This window comes from Fopius arisanus, unplaced genomic scaffold (genome assembly GCF_000806365.1).
Source record: "Fopius arisanus strain USDA-PBARC FA_bdor unplaced genomic scaffold, ASM80636v1 scaffold00018, whole genome shotgun sequence".
NCBI lineage: Eukaryota > Metazoa > Arthropoda > Insecta > Hymenoptera > Braconidae > Fopius > Fopius arisanus.
The window spans coordinates 16,571-38,700 of NW_011887757.1; the positions used below are offsets into that span (position 1 = coordinate 16,571).

Here is a 22,130-nt window from a genome sequence, read left to right on the forward strand (position 1 = left end):
TGAGAGTAAACACAGGTAAAAACGTAAACAGTCTCTTATCACGTGACTGATACAACACACGCGGCTTCCACCGGTGTCTCGTTATTTCCATTATTAAATAATCCATCAATAACAAACAAAACGCCAGCGCGAATGTCATTTTTCCCGGAATCAAGGAGAGACGCCTTCCCCGAAAAATAATTTCGAGCAATAAAAAAAAGGGATAGGGGGGGCTAGTTGTGTAATTTTCGAGGCATTGGGGGAGGTATGAGAAGGTGGGGAAGGTGGGGAAGGAGGGGTTGGTGGGATTGAGGGTGTAAATTTCTTCGGGGAAAGGTAAAAAATTCAAGGGTGACTCGAAAAAAATCCGAAAAGAGGTTAGACTGGACATTGTGATGGGGTGGTAGTGAAATTGTTGTTAAAACTCACCTCATGCGCCTTGGGGTGTTGATGGCTGCACTCTCGATGCTCGAACAACATTCCACTAACAATGTTTATGCACCACAGGATGATGTAGATGAGGAATAATGAGGGTAACGTGCCGCATTGCATCTTCAACCGCACTGTCGCCGCCATCACTGACCCGCACACCACCAATGCATGACACAAACTGACAGTTACGCCGACAACCGTCGGACTCAGTGGGGGCAACTGCGCGCCGGCGCACGCACGAAACTGCGCGTCAGCACAGGCACGCAACTGCGCGCCTGCGCAGACATGCCGTTGCGCGGAGTAACACCACACCGGTGACGAATTCAAATCCAGCACTCGAGCAAATTCACGATCGCTTGACTCTGGAAAATGAGAATTCAAATAAATTATTTATTTATTTCTTGAACAGATAATTAAATTCCAAAAAAAAGCGATTGGTTCATTTTATTATTCAATTGCAATAATTAATTATGGAGATAACTGGGAAAATTGGGGAGGTAAAAATTATTGAAAAAGAATCAATTGTTTGAATTATTGAAAATTATTGTTTTATTGATCGTATATATCGGTTATTAGAATTAGAATAATTTTCTGAGTTTTTATCAATTTCTCTGGTTATAATAGGATGATACAATAAAAAAAATAACTAAATAATCCCAGATACATTTAATTAATGAACAATTTCCAGTCTGCAAACCCCGTTACCATGAAAAAAGAATAATAATGGATGATGCTATAATTATTGATAGATGTTCCCCAGTTTTTCTCAAATTCTGCAAACTTTTTGGTACCACTGTTTACTCGGGCCGCAGTTATCATTGACACAATGGGGGCACCTCGTGAGAAATTTAGGACTGCAGGCTTGTTGAGATCGCAAGTGTCTGACAACAATATCAGTCAGAGCATCAATGAATAAAGGATGATCGTTCGGCGCAGCTGCTCTCCTGATTCTGTCAATACCCAACTATAAATAAAAATGTCGAGTATCAGTAAAACACGAAGTGACGGTAATAGAATTAATCAGGATTAATGCACCTCTTTGGCTAATTCATCGCAGTACTCGATGTCCATTTCATGGAGCGTCTCTATGTGTTCGTTAACAAAAGCTATTGGCACAAGGATAAAGTGTTTTTTTCCCTGTTTCACATAATCTTTCAACGCTGCATCTGTTAATGGCCCCAGCCACTCCAGAGGACCCACCTAAAATCAGGGAATTCATTAAAAATTGATTCCTAACCATTCAACATTTTTTTCGGTTCTCTTTTCGACGGATATCTCTCTATCGAGGCGAAATACCGAAATTTTTGATAGAACCTAATTTGCAGAGGGAAATGATAGCTACAAAAAAGGTTCTCACAAAAATCTCATAACTCTCCCACATTCCCAGATATCTCTAAAAAAAACTTCGCGAAACTCAATCACCTCTATTCAATAAAATTGCGCAACTCAATTTTATCGTTCGGGTGATAAAAAATTGAAATATTGAATTCCTAAAAAATGCAGTCTCAATGACGTCATCCGATCGTCAATTAAAAATACAATTCAATCGGCAATTTTCATGATTGAAGAGCAGCTGCATTAATTTCAAAAAATCACAAGTCCACGGTCAATAATGAAAATAGCAAATGAGTGGTTCAATTACGGTAAAGTGAATTCACGGTCATTAATTAACCCAGCTACGAGAGAGTCACATGTCATTTGTATCCTTTATGATAAATAGCTGGGAAGACACAAACACGAGTTGTGCCATGGGCCGTACCTTGGATTGCCACACGAGATGATACGGATTGCAGTAATTCAACTCTTGCATTACCATATGCACGGTTGCTGCCACTTCGCTGGGGTACGTATCCCCTCTGTTCACAGCCTGTCACGAAAATAAGAGATTAAAATTCTCACTCTGCCGCATCAACAATAAATTCATCCATTGTATACATTTCAATGACTACCTGAAATATTACGAGAGAAGAATTTCTCACGTCAATATTTATCAACACAAATGATAATCTTTTGAAGAAATGGAACGAAGCTGTCTTTATATTGACATTTATTTTGATATCGATTCATTCTGACAGCTCAACACATTGTTTTGATTTCGACTTAGCAACAGAATTCCATAGGACACCTTCAATAATCCACGATAATTCAGAAGCCCCGGAATATTATTGCATTATCGCGAAAAACATGCGTTACAGCTCTCATGACGTAAACCTCGCTAAACCGCTGTGAATGAATCTAATTATTAATTCCTCCCAACGTCCATCGAATTCCACAAAAATTATTAATTCAGTTTTTCAATAATTTGTTATAATCATGTGCAATTCCCTTTCTGATCACTGAACAATTAATCAATAAAGTGGATTATTAACGTGAAAATTTGACGTTTCGATGAATAATAGAAAGAATTATCAATTCGAAATGAATATTGACTCAACGAAAATATTCTGTTGAGTCCACCCGAAATTCAACTCCTAAATCAACATAATCTGCAAATGAATGATCGGAATGGCCCGATTTTAGAGGGAATTATGAGGGTGGATAATCAATTATTAAAATTGGAAAGCAAGTGGAATCGAAAGATTGGCCTACATCAGTAAAAATTCCCGCCCCAGAAATAATTCTTTAATGGATTCTGCGATATTAATAATTCATCGGGATAAAAAAAAAATCAGTGGCTGTGGATTCATTGTTGAGTTAGCGTTTCTCTCTTCCATTAAATACTCCTTTTGTTAATTCAATTACCTTGAGAGGAAGTGAATGCGCCGAAAACAGTATGTGAACATTATCTCTCACATCCCCTGGGAATTCCTTCAATTCTCCCTTAATTTTCTCCGCAAATGTTTTAGCGAGCAGTGGATGCGTTGGCCAACGATCAATAACACTCAGCTTCATGTTTTTCGGGATTTCTCTGATAAAAATGGAAGAGTTATGGAATTTTTCCTAGAGTGGATTGCTCCACTCGTAATTCTCATAAAATAAAACCAAGACTTCAATTTTTATTTCAATACACGGAAATATTCCAGGATAAATGAATCGAGGGAAAAGGATGTTGAATGGAAAATTAATAAGGGGAGAGAATTAATTGGTATTATTAACTATTAAATGCTCACCTTGTTTTATAATAATTGTAAATAGCATTGAAGCTGGAGCCAGTGGTGGCGCAGCTGTACTGGGGATATTGCGAGAAAATCACGGTGTGTTCAATTCCATCCCTTGGAAATAAAATAAATAAGATTACCAGGGAGAGGGAAGAGGATAAATTAATGGAGTTCTCACTCTTCTATTTGTTGCAATGCTTCTTCGGTGAGGGGATCGACGTAACGAAAGGCAACGTAGTGCTTGTGAGGAGCTGTCTCAGGGGACAATCTGTCTAATTGTTTGCAGAGAAGTTCCCCCTGAAGATTAGTCCATTTTAAAATTGGCGAACCTCCACCTATCTCTTCGTACTTTTTCTGGACCTCGGGTGTTCGTCTTCGGGCGATCCAAGGACCTAGACGACTAGGACGACGGGGGAATAAATCCCGATGATTCTATGGAATTGTCCACGATTTTGGGGACGATTTGTACGAAATTTCTTGTCGAATTCAGTTTTTTATGTGGGTCTCTTAGTGGACGGTAGATGGAAAAATTTCGTGGGAACTTTTTTTGTAGCTCTGATCATTCTCTTTGGAAAAGATCTTTACGGAAATTCGCGTATTTCCCTTCTATACTGAGATTTTTCTCATAGACCGCCCGGAAAAAAACTGATAGAATAAAAAACCCCATTTTCAACTTCGCGATGAGTTTTTAATTTATGTCGCCAAATCTACCGTAGATACAAAAATTCCATAATTACCTTTTTCGTAGCTCTTACGATTCTCTTCGAAAAAGGACTTCACAAAAATTTCCGTATCTCTTCTCAATCTCGAGATATTTTTAAATAACTGTCCCGAAACAAAAGTTGACGCGGAAATACCAAACGAAAAACCCCAATTTTCAATCCCCGATATCTCCGGAGTGGCAGAGTGGAAATCAATCATTTTAATTTCATTTCCAAGGTCTTTTGGCGATCATCAAAACAAGATGAAATTCAATGAAATCGCATCACTAGTCCACGGAATATTGCCAACGCAAGAAAAAAAAAATCCTCTCCCCCCAGTGGTCTGCATTACACCGAATAATTAATTATCTAATTAATACCTCTGCATCGGCAACTGCATCATATCCCTATCTGTCATGATCCTGTGCAAGTACTCGCCAACTTTATCCGTTGTTTTGGGACCTCCCATGTTCAACATCAAAATCCCAGTCTTCGGTTTCCCATTATTCTGCAATTTGGGTTGAGAAACAGCCGACAACAATCGAGTATTCAGAGGATTTCGACAAACACCTGTGCTCAACACATACCATCAATAATAGCAAAATCATGTTTTGATAATGTACCTCACGTAAGCACAACAATTTGGAGCAGATAAAATGACTCACGCGTTGAAAAAGCACTCGTGACCGATGAAACTCCGATTTTCGATGTACACCGCATTGCAATCACTTCTGAAATTTCGTTCAATCAGTTTTTCTACTCGACAATAAAAATGGGGAAGTGTTTTGTTGAACAGACAACGCAATGTCGCGATCAGCTGATCGCTTGAAGGTTATGTTTGGAGAGAGGAGAGAGGGCAAGACACGTGGTTGCGTTATTTACTGTTCCTCCGAGTTTTAATTATTATTCTCAGTTTATTTATCGATTTTTCACGATTTTGTGATTGTTTTTATTGTTTTGTTGTCACAGTTTTGAGGAAAATGGGGGAGGAGTTGGAGCAGGATCTGAATTCCTCGGAATTGGGGACGAAGGAATAGTGAGTCACAAGTTTGTTATTATTTCGAGTTGAGAAACGAAAACAGAAGGGAGGAGTCTCATTGGATTTAATTTAATACACGAATGCGATCATCTCCATTTTGTAATTCAATTTTAGGAGACAATTTATTCTGGAATAATTTATCCTCGATAATTGCTGTCATTTAATTAACAATTTCAATTTTATAAGAATGAAATATTGAAAATCTTCGGACTTCATGGGGAAATTCTGTCATTTGTTTATAAAAACATATTTTGTATAACAATATACAATATGGAAAATTAATAATAAAAAATGAATTGAATAAAAATTCAATGGATCTAATGAAAAAATTCATTTAATAGAAATCAATCGATTCATCATTAAAAAAAATCCAATACAATTTTTTTTTCTGTAATTATTAAACAATTTCAATTGAAATCCCCGATTTGATTATAAACAAATGAATTTTGCTCATTGAAAAATAAATCTAGTGAAACAAGTTGTAAAATTTCTTCAGCTGGGAAAAAATCTATTCCGAGGAGATCGATAATTTCGAGGATCACGGAGACGTCGGTGAGGTCTGGTTCGGTAAAAATAATGCAGTGAAAATGGTGAGGTAATTAACCTAATTAGCATTTCATTGAATTTTCCCCTGATAATTCTGGATTTTACCAGATGCATAAGTGAGGATTTGAGTCTCTCGAGGACAGACAAAATCCTGGACATTGGCTGTGGCAACGGTTGGACATTAGTTCAATTATCCAAGGCAGGATTTACGGATCTGGTTGGAGTAGATTACGCCCCGAGTGCCATCAACCTGGCGAGAGCAGTCCTCGAGGACAATCAGGTGGTCCCCTGCAAGGTCCACCTCATGGTTGGTGATATTCTCAATACCCAAGACAATTTATTTCTCTACGAGTTCAGATTGATCCACGATAAAGGGACTTACGATGCCATCAGCTTGAGCCCTGATAATTCCTCGGAGAAGAGGCACCAGTACGTGGAAAATGTCCACAAAATCCTGGGGACCGGTGGATATCTCGTGATTTCCTCTTGCAACTGGACGCAAGAAGAACTCGTCAAACAATTCGAGAACTGTGAGTTTTATTCATCTCCATAACATCAATTCCTCCAATTATCAATCATCATAATTAAAATCACAATTAAAAATATTATAAAAAAAAATTCCTTCAAAATATTATATTATTATATTGAGAAAAATTTAAACCTGTCACCGTACATTTCGCATAAAATTTTTTGAATATCGCATTGTGTTCACATGCTGCAACAGAATAGAATTCACATTTCGACGAGATGTCATCTTTCTGTGGAGTAAAATTGCTTGAGTACCTCTCAGATACCGTAACTGAAGAATTGCGCAAAATCCCTCTGGGCGGCTTTAGAATTCTGCTGAATAGCAACTTTCGTTGCTCATATTTTAATACCGGGTCACAGTCGTTATAAGACACCGGAATTTCGTGGTGCAACTCTACGTAAATCAGAGTTGCAGACAAAATTATTCATCTGCTGCCATTTGCCATTAATTTTTAATATTTCTCTGGGTTCAATAGACACAAATCGATAAATTCAACATTTAGCATTCGCCTGCAATGATTAAATAATTTTCAACAATTTTCTCATCATTCCTAGATAATCATTATGCAATTCGCGACATTTGACAGTTTTAATTGTTGATTCTATTAATTTAGATTAAGAAAGTCAATATTATCCCACATTTGTATCTATTTAGAGAAAATATTCCCTAAAATTAAATTCTTCGGGTTCATTCTGTCAATTAATCGTCGGAAAGTCTCTCGAGGTTGGAGATACCCCTCGATATTTTTATCTTATTCGTTTTTATTTCAGATTTCGATGTAGCACTTACGATCGCAGCTCCTGTGATGAAATTCGGGGGAAAAATCGGCCAATCGGTGACAAATATTGTATTCAAAAAGAAATAAAACACTTGATCAAGTACTTTGAATTTTATTAGTGCACAGCATATTTGTTATTCTCATTTTGTTTATTCGATTTTGACGATTTGTCGAGGGAACGGGAGGAGTTTTATGAGTTATCAATTTTATCAGTTATTTATTGGTGCTCAGAATATCGTTCATACTCGAAAATTGCAGAAAATGTGACTTAAGCTAAGTATAATATACAAATATTACAAAATACCACAGCACTAAGAACTTCGATACGTAAAATATGAAACATCTTTCACGAATGTTAATGCATAATTCAAGGAAAAAAAGCAATTAGAGTCAAACGTCACACGAACTCTTCAGATCTCTCGAACGAACGGTAATTTATTCAAAGCTCAAGCATTTTAATCGGCTCCCGACGAAATCGGTAGCGAAAAAATGAAGATTCACAAACCGATTTCTGCATTCTTCCGATTTTCAAGGAATATCTCAGTGCCCAAGAGAGATAGCGCAATTTTCGTTATGACCTTTTTTATAAAAAAATATAAGCGCTACAAAAAAGGTTACTACAAAAATATCGCTATCTCTCCTAGATCCCGAGATATTCCCCGAAAACTCAGCGCTTAATTGAATCGACCTGTCATTTCACTTTTTCGCTACTGCAATTATTTATTTATAATTATTAATTTCTGTTGTACTCTCTGTCGCAGTCTTCTGCGTAACAATTGATCCTCAGAGTGTCGAAATCAGTGACAAACTGAAAAAAAAAACGAGATGAGTCGATTCAAATGCAGAAAGTGGAGAATTCATATTATCAAATTCAAAGTTCTCGTAGAAAGTTTGAAGAGACTCGTCTCGTTTCGCCACTGATGGGATTCCTTTATTAATTACTACACTAATTATCGCAGAATTATGAAGAACTCATGTTCCTTAAGAGTATGAGGCTGAATAGAAGAACCAGAACTGAGGAACTTTGCAGGGATGACAGACAGCCTGAAATTTAATCAGAAATCAATGAACATTTCAAATAAATTCCACAGAATCTCTGTAGACTCGGAAAAATAATTCATTCTGTCAATAATGACAGTCTAAAATCAATAGACATTAATTACCATTGCATCTCATGTTCTCCTCGTAATACCCGTATTGACACTGACATGTCTTTACATGTGTCGTACTATTCCCTAATGTACAATGAGCCCCTGGACCGCATTCTTGATTGTCCTTACAAGGAGAATGCACAGCTGATAACAAAAATATTAAATTTATCCCTTGAAAATCCAATAATTAATAATAAAAATTCTATTGATTTTCTATTAAAATTTTTCTACGAGAATAATTTTTATAGAGAAATTAAAAGTAACAATTGACGTTTATTTATTAGATATTTAATAATTTTGTTTAATTTTCGAAAAAATTTCCGCTAAAAGTTGTAAAAAAAAAAAATGAATTTTCGTAGATTTAATAAATTCATTCAAATGAAATAGAATGAAATAGAAATTTTAATTTAAGCGATAATTTATGTGTTTATTTATTGAACTGTTATCGATTTATTTTCGATATCCAATAGGCAGTTTTACAATAATTCAAGGTCACAGTGAAAGGTCGAGGCTGTTGGGTAAAATGAGAGAAGCCTAATTGTAGCCGAGAGAAAGAATGGTATTTTTTTTTTCCTGCGGGTGTAATTACCATAAAATTAACGCTGCGTACGTAGAGTTCCGCGGCTAGTTCATTTGGTTATAGTTACACGATATATTTTTATCTATGTAAATGACTCGGCTTTGAAAATATTCCTGACAAATGACCCGAGAGCTACGACATGTTGAACCTGTGACGTATGTACATGATAATGTACATGCTGTGGTGGACAATTTTCCAATTTTCATTGCACAGCAATTTTCAGGGTTGCGTGAGAAATTTGCGAGTGGCGTATCACTTTCGACGATTTGTTGATTTTTTTTTCAACGACACATCAAATTTGAGAATTCCTTGGTCGAAATTATATTTTATTTTTTATTGGTCCACATGAGAGGGTTTTTTAAAATTCTTAATTGGGGGTTGAACTGTAATTTTTGCTGAATAATTCTCTATTTTTGGGAGTGAACTGTCATTTATACCGATCAATCCTCAATTTTTGGGCATTAACTGCGATTTTTATCGATCATTCACCGATCGGTCCCTAAAAATCCCGGAATATCTTGGAAAATTGGGACTCACGTTTATGAAGACATGCGCCATTGTACGGAGCTGTGAGATCACTGCAGAGACATTTAGTTTTTCCATCTTTAGGATCAGCTACACAACTTGTGTTGCCGATTCCAATGCAATCAGATTCGCTTTTGCAGGTTTTAGCAACTCCAACTGGAAATTCAAATCACGTCTTTCTCTCATCCGTCATTAATAAAACGAGAAACTCATGCGAGAACTATTTCTTCTATAATAAAAGCATCAGACAGGCAGCCAGAAAATATTCCCGATCAATTTTCGAGAGTCCAACCGGAAATCGCCCAAAAAATGACACCAACCCATTTACCGATTTTCTGAACAGCCGAATTATCTCAGAAACCATCGACTCAACCAAAAAAACAGAGAAAATATTTTTTGCAGCCAATGAAATTCTCCGCAAAAATGATTTTTTCACATTTTCTCGTGGAGTCAATAGTCTTCGATCAATCGACCATCAAAAATAATCTCATAGTAAAATTTCTGAATAATCGCGTTAATCGTAATTTTTATTAATTTCCTCTCGACTAGAGTTGCGGGAAAATGTTCTCTCCTCAGAACTTTGACACTTGCACCACCGATAACCTCACGACATCCGTGTGAATCCAATGACTCATCATTTGGAAAAAAAAAATCGTACATGAAAAGGTGCCGTTACGTCACAGCATTCGTGCAATGTGAATTGTTATTCAACAATACAAATGGTGCTTGATCGATAGTACAAAATATTTCAGCCCCTTCGTCCCACCGAAATCCGTTTTCTCGGTGCCTCGCATTACTTTGTAATTTCCTCTTCGTGAATCCACCCTATCGCTTTCCCATCTTCAACCTTGTACACACGTTCCAGTTATCACGCGATATTCCAGCCAAGACGGTATTGTATTAACGATCAAAAAGCAAAATAAAAAATCATCCCTCCCGAAATAGAGAAATATTCAATAAACAAATATCCTCCAGTATTTTCCTATTTCGCGTGCGACAAAATGGCGCGTCAGATTTTTTTTTCATTTTTTCAAAATTCAGAATGAAATTAAATAATAAAATATGAATTTATAAGAAATAATGAAAATTAAATAGAAAATTCAATAATTGAATTTTTTTGAAATTTATTGAATTAATGGATTTTATATAAATTATTTTTTTTTAAAACTTCGAATTCGGTTTTTTCATAATTAATAGATGATCATTATTAATAATAATAATATAATTTTTTTAATGAGCCAACGAATGGAGAATTGAAAATTAATAAAAATCGCGAACTCTTCCGTTTAATTTCCGTTTAATAAAATATTGTATTTCGGTAATTTTGGATAAATATTGTCCCCTCAATTGAAAAAACACACACGTGCAATTGGTGACAGATTTCGTGCAATCTATTTACAGCTATGTCCTAAGTATCCCGTCTTCATGCCAGGTCTCCCACCACTTCGTCCCATGCTAGTTAAACGACCAAAAGCCGAGATATTCAGTAAAAGGTCATCAGCTAGAACGAGAGAATAATCTCCAACCAATTCCATGTCATAAAAATGGACTTCATTAATCCCTGGAGTGAAAAAAAAAAACTAGCCAATCCCGTAAAAGACAACATACCAGGAGCAGGTGGTGGTGGTGGATTCTGATTCTGTGGATTGGTCTTGCCGAATGTTGTGAGAGCGCTCGTTGACATTGGCAGAAGAATCATCAAGATCACACCCAGAGACACCACCACGTTCTTCATTATTACACGATTCATAAAAACTCTGATGACTGGGTGAGAATCAACTGGTCTTGATCACAAATTATTATTCGTCCTGTTGATTGCTGGTGGCACAGGTTTATTCCCTAAATATGATTTAACACCACTGACTGGGGCTTGGGTACTGCGTGTTGAGACACCAGGGGAAGGTCTTTTAAGCCCTCCTGAAGGTGCTACCCCACCTCTTTATTTTATCGTGCTGCCACCGCACTGGCGCAACCCTTCGGATAAAGTCTAGGGGTTGATCAACAGCCTTAATCATTTCCAGAAGTATTTCCATCAGGAAACAATTGGAAAATCCCATCATCGAATCAACTGTCAATCATTTGTTATAATTTATTATTTCATCACTTACCCACTTGAAGAATTAAATTATTAATCAGGATGAACGATAATTGAAATTCCAGGCAAATCAATATTTTTCATGATTAATATAATAATAATTATATTAATAATTTTTCAATTTCAATATCTCGATAAAATACGGATAAACATTTCCGGGTAATAGAAAATATTTTAATCTCAATGACGTAAATGAACGAATGAATTATTTAAATAAAATATATGGTAAACATTTCAAGACCACAAACCACCCCCTAATTAAATTCCATGTGTGCCCTTGCGCTTCAACATTTGATAAGGCAAAAGGTTAATTCGATTCGTTTCGCATTTACACGAGTGTCATTGGAATTTAAAATCAGGGAAAAATCTCCTTGGATGGAATGACTAATGAGTGTGCGAGAATGTCGCGTTGCTCAGGCATTTTTCAAATTCGATTGATCTCCCGGGGCTGATTTACGGGGAAGCCCCGACCTGAATCAACCGAAATGAGATCTACCAGCTCCTGGGAATTATAACGCTACGTCGATCACGCGAAACTGCAAACTTTTGTAATTGGAGTGGTCATTAAAATACTCTTATCGTCGTAATTGTTTTTTTCATGCTCTCCGACGGCTCCGGCTCATGCGACGATTTCGAATTCTTCAGGTTCGAATCCTCACCGAGACGTGGGGGAATTTCCTGAAGCCACGAAAAAATAAATTGCAAAGAATCTTCCCAACGCTTCACTAAATGGCTCCCGATATAAAAACCGAGTGTTAAAAATTTATTTCATCGAATATTTTATATTTATAACAATCATGAGGTGTTAGGTATTATTTATATTAAAAAATCACAATAGAATCCACCAGGAGCCAATCCAAATCGAATATAATGGTCTATCCAATTTTTTCGGTTTTTTAATTTGAAACTCCCGCGCGATTTTCACTGGGATTCCCCCGCGTGCGTCGACACAGACGCCCGGATGCTGCTCCGGGCATTTTTATACTTGAAGATTATTTCGTACACTGTTCTACCATCGATACAGCCGAGCCGGTCTTCAGGGAGTAATAGCCGAAGATTTCCAAGACTAGATATGCTAATTTGACCCTCGCCACATTTTTCTTCTGGTGAATATCGTTCGTCATAGACATCCGGCCAATCGCTGGTATATTCCGAGTCTTTCGGGGATGCTCCAGTGCTGAACCCCGACAACTCAGATTCCCCGAATGATTTTTCATAAGACGTCGGATCGTCGTATTCAAAATAATCAACGATCATCTCTTCAGGATTCGGTGTTGTCGATGGATTGATCAGTCCTTCGATCTCTTCTGGTGTTGAACTCGGGGGCTCGACAATTGAATCATTTCCAGGTTCATCTACAGATTCTACACTACCTTGAGTCGAGACAGTTCTTTCATCATCCTCGGGAGTTTCTGAGCTAGAACTCCGGAAGACATCGGCGTCTTCCCAAACTCTTGACAGCTGTTCTTCTTTTTTGTAGCTGTCTTCTAGATCTCCAACGCTCATCCCTGCGGATTCACTTGCAGCTGATTGTGTTACTGGTGTGTCTTCTCTCGATGGATCTTCCTTGAGAAGTCCCAAACCAGTTTGAATACCCGAATCCTTCGAGTCGTCTGGAACAATCTCTTCAGCTTTGTACGTCTCGTGGCTCACGTCATCATCAACGAATGTCTTAGCTTGACTCACAACGAATTCATCTTCTGGATCGATGACTCTCTGATATCCAGACAACCCCGAGGTCCTGGGGTCATCGCTTCCTGACCCAGATGATGGTGTCCACCGGAACCCAGCGATCCCATCTCTCGTGGATGATAACTCAAAGATTTTTGGACCCACCAGCCACCACTGAATCGTGATAAAACCAAATAACCCCAGGAACAGGATTATCTCCAGATAAAAAATCAATTTTATAATCTTGAAGCATCTAGAAGACTTGCTCTCAGCGGACACCAGAATCTTCACTGATTTATCCTCCCCGGCTTCGACGTCTGGATTTTTTTTACCTATCGAAAACAAACATGATTTTTAGTCCACTCAAGCGAATAATTAATAATTAATAATCATTGATGAAACTTGTGGTTAATCAACACTTTGGAAGGCTCACCGAGATTTCCAAGAGACACTTTCATGTTTCTGGTTCAACTGATCGTTTACGATGAACTAGAGCATTTATATTCAACAACATAGTGTCAATAAGATGTCCCGGGGTCAAGGGAGTGATGAAGATAGCGACAATCTCCCCAATAATTGAGATTGATTCAATAATTCATGTAGTTATTACTCGTGTGACCAACCAGTGCTGCAGCGTCGTAAGATAAATTTATTGTTTAAAATATTCAAAAAATTTCTGCTGTATGATCTCGATTTTTTATTGAATTCATTACTATCTCCAAAAAAAAAACCATTACTTAATAATTACACAAATGACTTAATAATTACAAAAAGATAAATTTATTGTTTAAAATATTTTAAAAATCTGTGCTGAGGCAGTATAATCTGATTATAAATAAACAAACAATAAATAAATATTAGGAAATAAATATTTCGTAAATCTGTAAATATAAAAATAAATTGGAGGAATGAATTTTGTACCCGGGGAAAGCCCCGAAATCCAACATTGGTATAAAAAAATAATCATTACTTAATAATTACGAATTGTTTATAATTTCAAATAGAATATTCCCTGGATGCAAGAGAGAATTGAAATTAAAATCCAAAAGAAAAAAGGATACGGAGTTGAGATGCTGAAAACAGGTGGTGCCAGCAAAACCATTGACTTTAGAGTCACGAATACAAAAATCGACCCACAGTAATTGGTGGAGCTATAAAATGCACTTGTGGTATCATAAAAGTGCTGGGGATATCCGTTTACTATTTCCAGGGCTGAGGATTATTTTGTAATGTGTCGGTGGCTCCGGGGAATATGAAGACATTACATTGTTAAAAAATAAATTTTTTAAACCCTCGGAAATCTTATCTAAAACGAATATTACACGATAACTCGCGCAGGTGTTCGATATCTCTCGGAGTCGATATTATATTGTAGATAATCGTTGGCTCAATGAGCTGGTGATAACAGAGGAATTTAATTCAGTCGAGGCATGGGGATCCGCGCGATATTTTTACTCTCTCTGTTTTTCTCGGGGAATCCCGGATTCAACGGTAATTACGAAAAATTCAGTAAATAAACTAAACCCAAATGAAATAAAATAAATCGATTGAAATTCCCGGAAATTCCAATTAAAATTCTAATTTTAAAATCGAGTCCTTCCAATTTTTCTGCTTGAATTTTGCTCATGACGTTTTTGTACTCTCCAAAATTATTTAATTATTTATAAAACTTGTAAAATACACGTGAAATATTTTTTATTAAAAAAATCCTGAGGATTGATTTTTTCGATAGAAATATTTAATGGAATTCACTGAGAATTTCCACGAGAATTCACCAGGATTTCAGAAAATAAAAATTCTTCAGTTATTCACCCGAGGGGAAGGGAAAAATAATTTTCCGGGGTTTCCCCATCGATTTGTAATCAGTAAAATCCCAGAAGAACAGAATGCACTCCAGAATTATTCGGAATCACGCATTCAGGCCTTCTACCCCATTCCGAGGAGTCATTAGTCGACAATGTAAACTTTTAGACGTAATTTCGTTGTTATCGAGTCCTTTTTACACGCCACCCGTCAATTATCTCCACACCCTTCGATTTTTCTGCACTCGTCTATTATTTTTCAGGATGTCAGAGCGTAGGGGTTCAACATCCCCAGGAATGCTCTCAAGACTCTGATTGTCCGGTGAATAGTGCCTGCGAAGTTCATCGGTGTCGATGCACTAATGGATTTTTATTTAGTGGCGATGGAACGAGATGTCTAAGAGGCAAGCCAATTAACAAAAATTAACAATGAAAAATATTTTAACGAGAATTTTAAACTTTTTAAGTTTTTTCTCATGTTCATACTCGGTACTGGTATTAATTAATAATTGAATAATGCAATGATAATTAATTAATTATCTATTTTAATGCAGACTCGAGTCGTTGGATGCAATTGATGTGATGTAATTGGAGTGAATTGTTTATTATATTATATTTATGATATTATTATGAATCCTGGAAAATTCTCTAGTTGCGGAAAGCTACGGCGACTCCTGCGAGGAAAGTCTTCAATGCTCGTCATATCTTTCTGCTGGTGGAACCTGCACCAGTGGAAGATGCGCCTGTTCCCCGGGGTTCCATTATCTGCACGGATTTTGTTACAAAAAATCCGGTGAGAAATTTTTAATAAACAATTAATGAAAAACCCGACACCTGTTCACCAGAAAAATTCAGCATGAAAACGCGATTGAATTTTCCTAATTTTCCCCGTTTTTCGGGGTTATATGTACCTGAATATTCAGGACATTGACTAATTCGTCAATTAATTCTCCGAGAATTTAATAAATAATTAATAATAATAATAATTAATAATAATTATTAGTAATTTTGAAAAAATTCTGGTTTTTTTCGCGAAAGTGTCTCTGACCGAAAATTGCATGCCTGATCAGTGCCTGATTCCAGATTTAATCTATACCCGATTTCTACCCGAGTCAGTCCTACCGTTATTTTAATACCGATAATTTGGCTCGGTGTTGGTTGTTGAGGTAATTGTAATCCTCGAGGAATAATTGAATCGGCACATAATGCGCGTACGCATACCCCAGGGAGTCCTGACCACATCGGTCAGGTGTTGGTACGTCATTGGTATGTGGTAGATCAGGTCCTGATTGTCTCGGAGGTCTCTGCGGCGAGACGTCACGTATCATCGACGTCCGACGTCGATGGGTCAATTCATTTGACACGTTGACACTTTAAAATCACTGCCATGTTGAAATAAAACTCCAATCACTAGTTCAATTGCAATTATTATTAAAAAAAAAAAGAATACCATCGAAAATCGATTTTATGAATTTTTCAATTGAATATATTCCAATAATTCAATTATTATTATTTTTTAAATGTATTATTATTTTATTATTATTTATTATTATTTTATTATTATTTATTATTATTTTATTATTATTTATTATTATTTATATAATAATAATATTATTATTATTTACCTGAAATCAATTGTTGTCGTGAATTCATTAAATTTTTCTATCGAGTTGAACGGATTGTTATTGAGATTATGAAAAACTTCATTTTATTGTATAGTTATTATAATTTTCATTTATTTGTTGTTTTTAATTTTGATGTTGAATTATTGTGATGGAAGGCATTTTTCTGTTTTAATTACTCTAATTAATCAAGGAAATAACGAATGTTAATTGACATTACAGAACTCGGTGAGACGTGTTTCTCCTCTGATAACTGTTACGTGAATTATCAGCCCGGGGCAGCGATCTGTGAAAATAACAAGTGTCGATGCAGCAGTGAATTTTATCAGCGTGAATACCGCAGCTGCAGACGTGCAGCGCAAAGTATTTTAAAAAAAAGCCATGATTCTTCCAAAAAAAAAAAATCGATACTCCATCTAGAGCCAAAAATAATAATTATTATTAATAATAATTGGGATTTATTGAAATAATTTGTATCAATTTGTTGGTTGCAGAAATCGGAGAAGATTGTGCTATTGATATCGATTGCAAATTTGACGCGAGAGCTACGTGCGATAAATCAAGGGGCTGTCAATTGAATGACAGCGGAACTTCAGTCGTTGAACGACTGGAGTTCAGTCCACGAAGAGCCGTAAAATTAAATCCTGAGTGGATTAAAAAATCGTGTAAATCGTCCTCCGACTGTAGTTCCATGGGTTCAGCCACTTGTAGTTCTCACGGAACTTGTGTCTGCGATCGAGCGCATTTCTTGTCTGGAACCGGAGATAAATGCATTCCCGGTATTTGTCCGTTCCCTGCACTCTGAAAAAATTATTTCTCCCAACGAAATTCACCTGTAATTTGTTTCCGTAGAACTCGGTGAACCGTGCACACCCCCGGAACTCCCGCAAATCAAGAACTCCGTCTGTCGTGAGGATGTGTGGAGTTGTAAATCAACACACGTTCCCGCAATCAGCAATCGTGAGTGCAAAAAAGCGACGACGAGGTACAGAACTTCGTGTCTGTTCCAGGAACAGTGTTTCGTGTTCGGTCCTGACGCTGTCTGCACCGACAGGAAATGCGTCTGCAATGATAAATCTCATTACGTGGATGATAAGATGTTCTGTTGGAGGAATAGAGGTGTAGGGGAGAGCTGCATTGAAAATGAAGACTGTTACATCAGAAGTTCTGACGTTCCTGTTCACTGCGACGGGTTCGTCTGTTCCTGTCTGAACGGAACGCACGTCAGTTCCGACAGATCGACTTGCATAAACGATCAAAACGGTAAATAAATTTTTAATGGAAGAATTTAATGGATAGAACTGGAACTTTCATCAAGAATTTGGAGTTCTGTCGGGACTCTGGTGGAGTTCCGCTGGAACTTTGCGACGATTCTATTGAAATTCTCCGAAAAATCCATTCGAATTCAGAACATCGAAGAAATAAAATGTTTTCTCTCATTTTATTTAATTGAGAAATCGGAGGGTTCTGCATTGGCAACGAAGACTGCACCACAGAAAATTCAATTTGCGCCGACAAATCCTGTGTTTGCGCTGAAAATCATTACCAATCAGAGGGTAAATGTCTTCCGGGGAACTTCGCAAATTGCAATCAAAATCTCGACTGCAAAGTTCCCAATTCTGTCTGCAGAAATGGCACCTGCGGCTGTCACAATGAACATGTCGCTGCCTCAGTGAACCTCTGCGTTCCAGGTAATCATGGGAAAATAAAAAAAAGCAACGTTTTACCATTATTTATTTATTCATCGCCGGAATCATTTAGTCGTTCCACTGGAGGCACCATGCAAGCATCATATCCAGTGCTCTTCGAGAACTCCAAACAGTTTTTGCAGAATTTTAACACCAGAACCCGAGGGAGAACTCGAAGAGAATGAAACCGATTTAGCGGGAACATGCGCCTGCGGGGAGGGATTTTATCATAATTTCGAGGGCTGTTTCAGAAAGCGAGGTGATCACCTTAATTAATAATAATGATAATTTTTATTAATAATAATTACTATAAAATTTTATTCGAACCGAATTGAATAAATTGGAAATTTAATACCAATTTTTTTTAAACTTTTCATGTACTTCAGTGGTAAGGTACCCAATTAATTTTTTATTAATCACCCAATTATGTAAGTTCTCAAGGAAACCTGTCAGAACATCGCCGAGTGCTACATCGAATCCAATCAGAACTCCGTCCTCTGCAAAAATGGAATATGCAGTTGCAATTTTGGTTGGAGAGCAATAAACGATTCCCACTGCGAGAGTGAGTCGTCATTATAAAATAAAATGAATCCTCATAAAATAAAAATACCCCTAAACAAAATTAACCCCCCATATCAAAATAATTGATTTCTCTCGAAAAAGAAATCGGTTATTTTTTTAGAAATTATTTATTAAATAATTCCAGGTGGAGGCGCCAGGATGTCCAGCAGGACGTGGATGCTATTAATTGTCCTGGGTGTACTCTGTACTCATACCTCGATGTAATAATTCAGAATAAAGCGAGCGGTAGCTCGAGGGAATATTTATCGATGGCAAATTGAACGGAGCCGATAAAATTCTTCTTTTTCTTCCTCCACCGCCTCCACCACCTCCACCGTCTCCACCGTCTCCACCGTCTCCACCGTCTCCACCGTCTCCACCGCCTCCACCGCCTCCACCTCCAGACAGTTGATTCAGGACTTTCACCTTTTCCCTATAAATCACGAATAGCTTCAACCCTTGCCCTATTTGCTGTTGAGTTACTGGACTCATAACTCCATTCCCAACGAATACCGGGAAATTTGAAAAAACCCCATTATCAAAATTCTAATCAATAATTGTTATTGTTTATAAAAAAAATTTGGAGAGAATTTTGGGCCGATGATTTTTTTTTTTAATTCAATAGGATTGATACATAAATGAATCCGGTGTACCTTGACCCCTTGGTTATGACGACACAACGTCTCGGCGACGTCATGACGAAAAACCTCTGGGTAGTTAACGTCCTTAACGGAAACGTCCTTAACGGCCTCCAAGGGGGCGAGACTTGCGTGCAAAGAATCAAGACCACCTTATCACACTCTGCGGTACAACTAAAATTTTAAGTATTCTACCATAACATTCTACCCCTAACGATTTTTTTCTCACCCATTCCCTCCACTTCCCTCGCAATTAAAACAACGTTAAAGCAAAATGGGAGGAGGGGAGGGGATTTTATTCACTCACTCGTCGCTTTGGTTTATTTATTTTTTTTGTTTATTTAGTGATTATCCCGGGACTTTTTGTTGCATGACAAAAAATATTTATTTTAACCGACAGGATTTGTTTATAAATTTGTGAGAGTTAAATAATTTTTTTATTATTATTCTTTAGATTAAAAAATGATGAATTGAATGAAAGTTCAGTTATTAATAATTTATATTATTAATAATTTATTATATATAATTAATACGAGGTGTTAGTGTTATTCCATTTGCAAAAGGAAAAATTATTTTTTTATTTGATTCCATGGATCAGAGTAATAGATTGTTTTTTTTTTTATCAGATTGAGGGGGTGAGGATTTCATTGAGGAATGAATGAATTTTTTTCGACAGCCTTCGGATAAAATCGAACGGCTGATGCCCATCCGTGGCCAATAATTCGTGTACCTGGGATTGGCGATTAAATAATACGAAAAGGTCATCTTGATGGACAGGATAGTTGGTGAAAAAGTTTTCACGAGATTGAATGGGGTCAGGTATAAGGCAGGTCATTGCCGGAAGAATCGACGTTATCTCTGCGGTCACGAAACCAAAAGGTTTACGTTGTAAATTTCTGTCAGGACCTTTACGCTTAAATCCTTGACGTCACTAATGTCTTCCTAGATTAACTCGTGTTGATGGCGAGCCCTGATTTTTTTTTCGGAAAATCAGGGCCTCGGTTTTATTTTATTCGAGTCATTAACCAAGTGAAATCATTGTAATTATCAACGCGAGCAAGTCTCCACTATTTTTATTTTCCCCTCATAACTTTGAAATTACGAAATGACAAAATGATAAAATCATCAAAATATTTTGCAAAGTGAAGACTCCATTTTTATTTGCATTAAAAACAACAATTGATTCCTCAATTATTGGAATCGATTGATTAATTATTTTGTTTGAATTTGGATTGTTCGATTAATTAATTAATTATGGGAAATTGCTGTTCGGAAAATTCGGGAGGAGTGGAAAAATTGGTTTTTGATGGTCTCTGGGGTTTTTAATTTTTTTGATAATTCTTGGATCGAGGTGGGTGAATGAAATAAATTGTTGAAAGTTGGGGAAACAGTTGGTGAAAAATAATACAAATGACCAGTGGATGGCGACACACACGGCCTTGGCCTCTAGAGCAGACGCTAAATAACGCAAAATTCAGTGAGTGCAACTCTGGACACGCGATCTGACTCGCGAATATTGCGAAATCACTGCGTCGTATTATCCTTGAGGAACGACAAAACCCAGTATTTATTATCACCCAGTTATTAATGATTCATGATTTTATGAAATTCACCTGCAAATCTCCTGCAAAAAAAAATGCAAAAATTGAAAAATCTGAAAAATTGATTGAAACAAGAATTTCAAAAAATTATCATTCATTACGAATTATAATATTAATAATAAGTAATTAATATTATTAATATTATTACTATCAGTTCATTATTTCGTAAAAATTATTGTTAAAAAAATTTGAATGATTTATTATTTTTATTTATTTTTATTAATTCAGCGATCGGGGGAATAAGTGGATTATAATAGTAATGACAATTGAAAATTCAAATTTAGGGTTCAATGTTTGTTTAATGATTTAATTAATTTATTGTTAGATGAGGAGGAGTTTGCGGTAAAAAAAAAGACGCGGAAGGGGTTGATTTTTATTTTGCTGCGACCAGTAGATTCAGTCCGTACACGTGCTGGCATCTGTTCAGAATTTAGAAAACCCCGGACTCTCGTCGGTAACAAATTCGTTATCATTAACAAATTCTAAACAATTAAAAAAAACAATTAATTACTCCATGATAATTGCTCACAGACGAATGGTCCGTTTCAACAAAATCAAAATCGCCATCTGAAATTCTCAAATCTATGGAAACAACTCCTCCATTTTGTTATAGAACAATTATTTATTGATATTAAATAAATAAACAATTGAAGCCCTTGGATATTGCATTATTAAAATATTTATTTGGATTAATAAGAATTTATTTGAAATGATTGAAGGGATGAAAAAATTTACTGCGTCGACAGTGAATTGATTAAAAATTTTCGAACATTTTTAGCCAATTATTAATATTAATATATTGATATATTTCATGCGGAGTAATGAGAGATTTTTCTTCTGTTCCTTGAAATTCAACAAGTAGTTCCGAAGAAATTGGCCGCAAGCCAGAATTATTATTCCCAGATGGTTCGATAATTTCCTCTGCACTTTGTCGACGAAATTATGGGATCGCCCATTGATCTTTAATATATTCAAATATATTCTCCAAAAACTCAATATATAAACATGCATTTATCAATATTTGACAGCATCAACCATAATTATATCCCCAATTAAATACATCCCTCAATATATCAAAATATATCATCAATAAT

General features: G+C 36.4%; 5 protein-coding genes across 7 annotated transcripts; 2 read left to right on the forward strand and 3 right to left on the reverse strand.

Annotated features, from left to right (window-relative positions):
* Positions 1-1,062: 1,062 nt before the first annotated feature.
* Positions 1,063-5,031, reverse strand: FeCH (ferrochelatase, mitochondrial). The gene is made up of 8 exons (XM_011300473.1): positions 4,876-5,031; positions 4,591-4,780; positions 3,688-3,909; positions 3,522-3,623; positions 3,154-3,319; positions 2,171-2,278; positions 1,447-1,611; positions 1,063-1,375 (listed from the first exon to the last, which is right to left on the reverse strand). The coding sequence occupies exons 1-8, from the start codon at positions 4,928-4,930 to the stop codon at positions 1,178-1,180; spliced, it is 1,206 nt and encodes a 401-aa protein (XP_011298775.1). The 5' UTR covers positions 4,931-5,031; the 3' UTR covers positions 1,063-1,177.
* Positions 4,753-7,198, forward strand: LOC105263939 (methyltransferase-like protein 10). 2 transcript variants are annotated; one of them, XM_011300472.1, is made up of 5 exons: positions 4,753-4,838; positions 5,180-5,246; positions 5,746-5,844; positions 5,904-6,325; positions 7,095-7,198. In XM_011300472.1, exons 2-5 carry the CDS (start codon positions 5,191-5,193, stop codon positions 7,187-7,189), a joined length of 672 nt encoding a protein of 223 aa, XP_011298774.1. In that variant the 5' UTR covers positions 4,753-4,838; positions 5,180-5,190; the 3' UTR covers positions 7,190-7,198. The 2 variants fall into 2 exon arrangements, with proteins under 2 accessions (XP_011298774.1, XP_011298773.1); XM_011300471.1 differs by lacking the exon at positions 4,753-4,838 and having other exon boundaries at positions 5,167-5,246.
* Positions 7,199-7,302: 104 nt separating this feature from the next.
* sosie lies at positions 7,303-11,494 on the reverse strand. Of its 2 annotated transcripts, XM_011300474.1 has the most exons (5): positions 10,967-11,494; positions 10,758-10,859; positions 9,371-9,514; positions 8,266-8,397; positions 7,303-8,146 (listed from the first exon to the last, which is right to left on the reverse strand). In XM_011300474.1, exons 1-5 carry the CDS (start codon positions 11,106-11,108, stop codon positions 8,064-8,066), a joined length of 603 nt encoding a protein of 200 aa, XP_011298776.1. In that variant the 5' UTR covers positions 11,109-11,494; the 3' UTR covers positions 7,303-8,063. The 2 variants fall into 2 exon arrangements, with proteins under 2 accessions (XP_011298776.1, XP_011298777.1); XM_011300475.1 differs by lacking the exon at positions 10,758-10,859 and having other exon boundaries at positions 10,967-11,487.
* Positions 11,495-12,174: 680 nt separating this feature from the next.
* LOC105263943 (uncharacterized) lies at positions 12,175-13,661 on the reverse strand. The gene is made up of 2 exons (XM_011300476.1): positions 13,558-13,661; positions 12,175-13,456 (listed from the first exon to the last, which is right to left on the reverse strand). The coding sequence occupies exons 1-2, from the start codon at positions 13,580-13,582 to the stop codon at positions 12,375-12,377; spliced, it is 1,107 nt and encodes a 368-aa protein (XP_011298778.1). The 5' UTR covers positions 13,583-13,661; the 3' UTR covers positions 12,175-12,374.
* Positions 13,662-14,230: 569 nt separating this feature from the next.
* On the forward strand, positions 14,231-19,079 carry LOC105263944 (prion-like-(Q/N-rich) domain-bearing protein 25). Its single transcript, XM_011300477.1, has 10 exons — positions 14,231-14,615; positions 15,190-15,330; positions 15,579-15,719; positions 16,771-16,911; positions 17,043-17,327; positions 17,401-17,811; positions 18,003-18,239; positions 18,310-18,495; positions 18,670-18,798; positions 18,943-19,079. The coding sequence occupies exons 1-10, from the start codon at positions 14,555-14,557 to the stop codon at positions 19,020-19,022; spliced, it is 1,812 nt and encodes a 603-aa protein (XP_011298779.1). The 5' UTR covers positions 14,231-14,554; the 3' UTR covers positions 19,023-19,079.
* Positions 19,080-22,130: the final 3,051 nt, after the last annotated feature.

Excerpts from the sequence above, each read along its gene's own strand:
- FeCH (XM_011300473.1), bottom strand. The coding sequence starts at position 4,930 with ATGCGGTGTACATCGAAAATCGGAGTTTCATCGGTCACGAGTGCTTTT. Across the intron at positions 3,320-3,521 it reads TACAATTATTATAAAACAAG|AGAAATCCCGAAAAACATGA; the intron begins GTGAGCATTTAA and ends CATTTTTATCAG. Across the intron at positions 2,279-3,153 it reads CGCATTCACTTCCTCTCAAG|GCTGTGAACAGAGGGGATAC; the intron begins GTAATTGAATTA and ends TTTTCGTGACAG.
- LOC105263939 (XM_011300472.1), top strand. The coding sequence starts at position 5,191 with ATGGGGGAGGAGTTGGAGCAGGATCTGAATTCCTCGGAATTGGGGACG. Across the intron at positions 5,845-5,903 it reads AATGCAGTGAAAATGGTGAG|ATGCATAAGTGAGGATTTGA; the intron begins GTAATTAACCTA and ends GGATTTTACCAG. Across the intron at positions 6,326-7,094 it reads CGTCAAACAATTCGAGAACT|ATTTCGATGTAGCACTTACG; the intron begins GTGAGTTTTATT and ends TTTTTATTTCAG.
- sosie (XM_011300474.1), bottom strand. The coding sequence starts at position 11,108 with ATGAATCGTGTAATAATGAAGAACGTGGTGGTGTCTCTGGGTGTGATC. Across the intron at positions 9,515-10,757 it reads GGGATACTTAGGACATAGCT|TTGGAGTTGCTAAAACCTGC; the intron begins GTAAATAGATTG and ends TTGAATTTCCAG. Across the intron at positions 8,147-8,265 it reads GGAGAACATGAGATGCAATG|GCTGTCTGTCATCCCTGCAA; the intron begins GTAATTAATGTC and ends ATTAAATTTCAG.
- LOC105263943 (XM_011300476.1), bottom strand. The coding sequence starts at position 13,582 with ATGAAAGTGTCTCTTGGAAATCTCG. Across the intron at positions 13,457-13,557 it reads AGTGTCTCTTGGAAATCTCG|GTAAAAAAAATCCAGACGTC; the intron begins GTGAGCCTTCCA and ends TGTTTTCGATAG.
- LOC105263944 (XM_011300477.1), top strand. The coding sequence starts at position 14,555 with ATGGGGATCCGCGCGATATTTTTACTCTCTCTGTTTTTCTCGGGGAAT. Across the intron at positions 14,616-15,189 it reads GGGGAATCCCGGATTCAACG|GATGTCAGAGCGTAGGGGTT; the intron begins GTAATTACGAAA and ends ATTATTTTTCAG. Across the intron at positions 18,496-18,669 it reads GGGCTGTTTCAGAAAGCGAG|TTCTCAAGGAAACCTGTCAG; the intron begins GTGATCACCTTA and ends CAATTATGTAAG.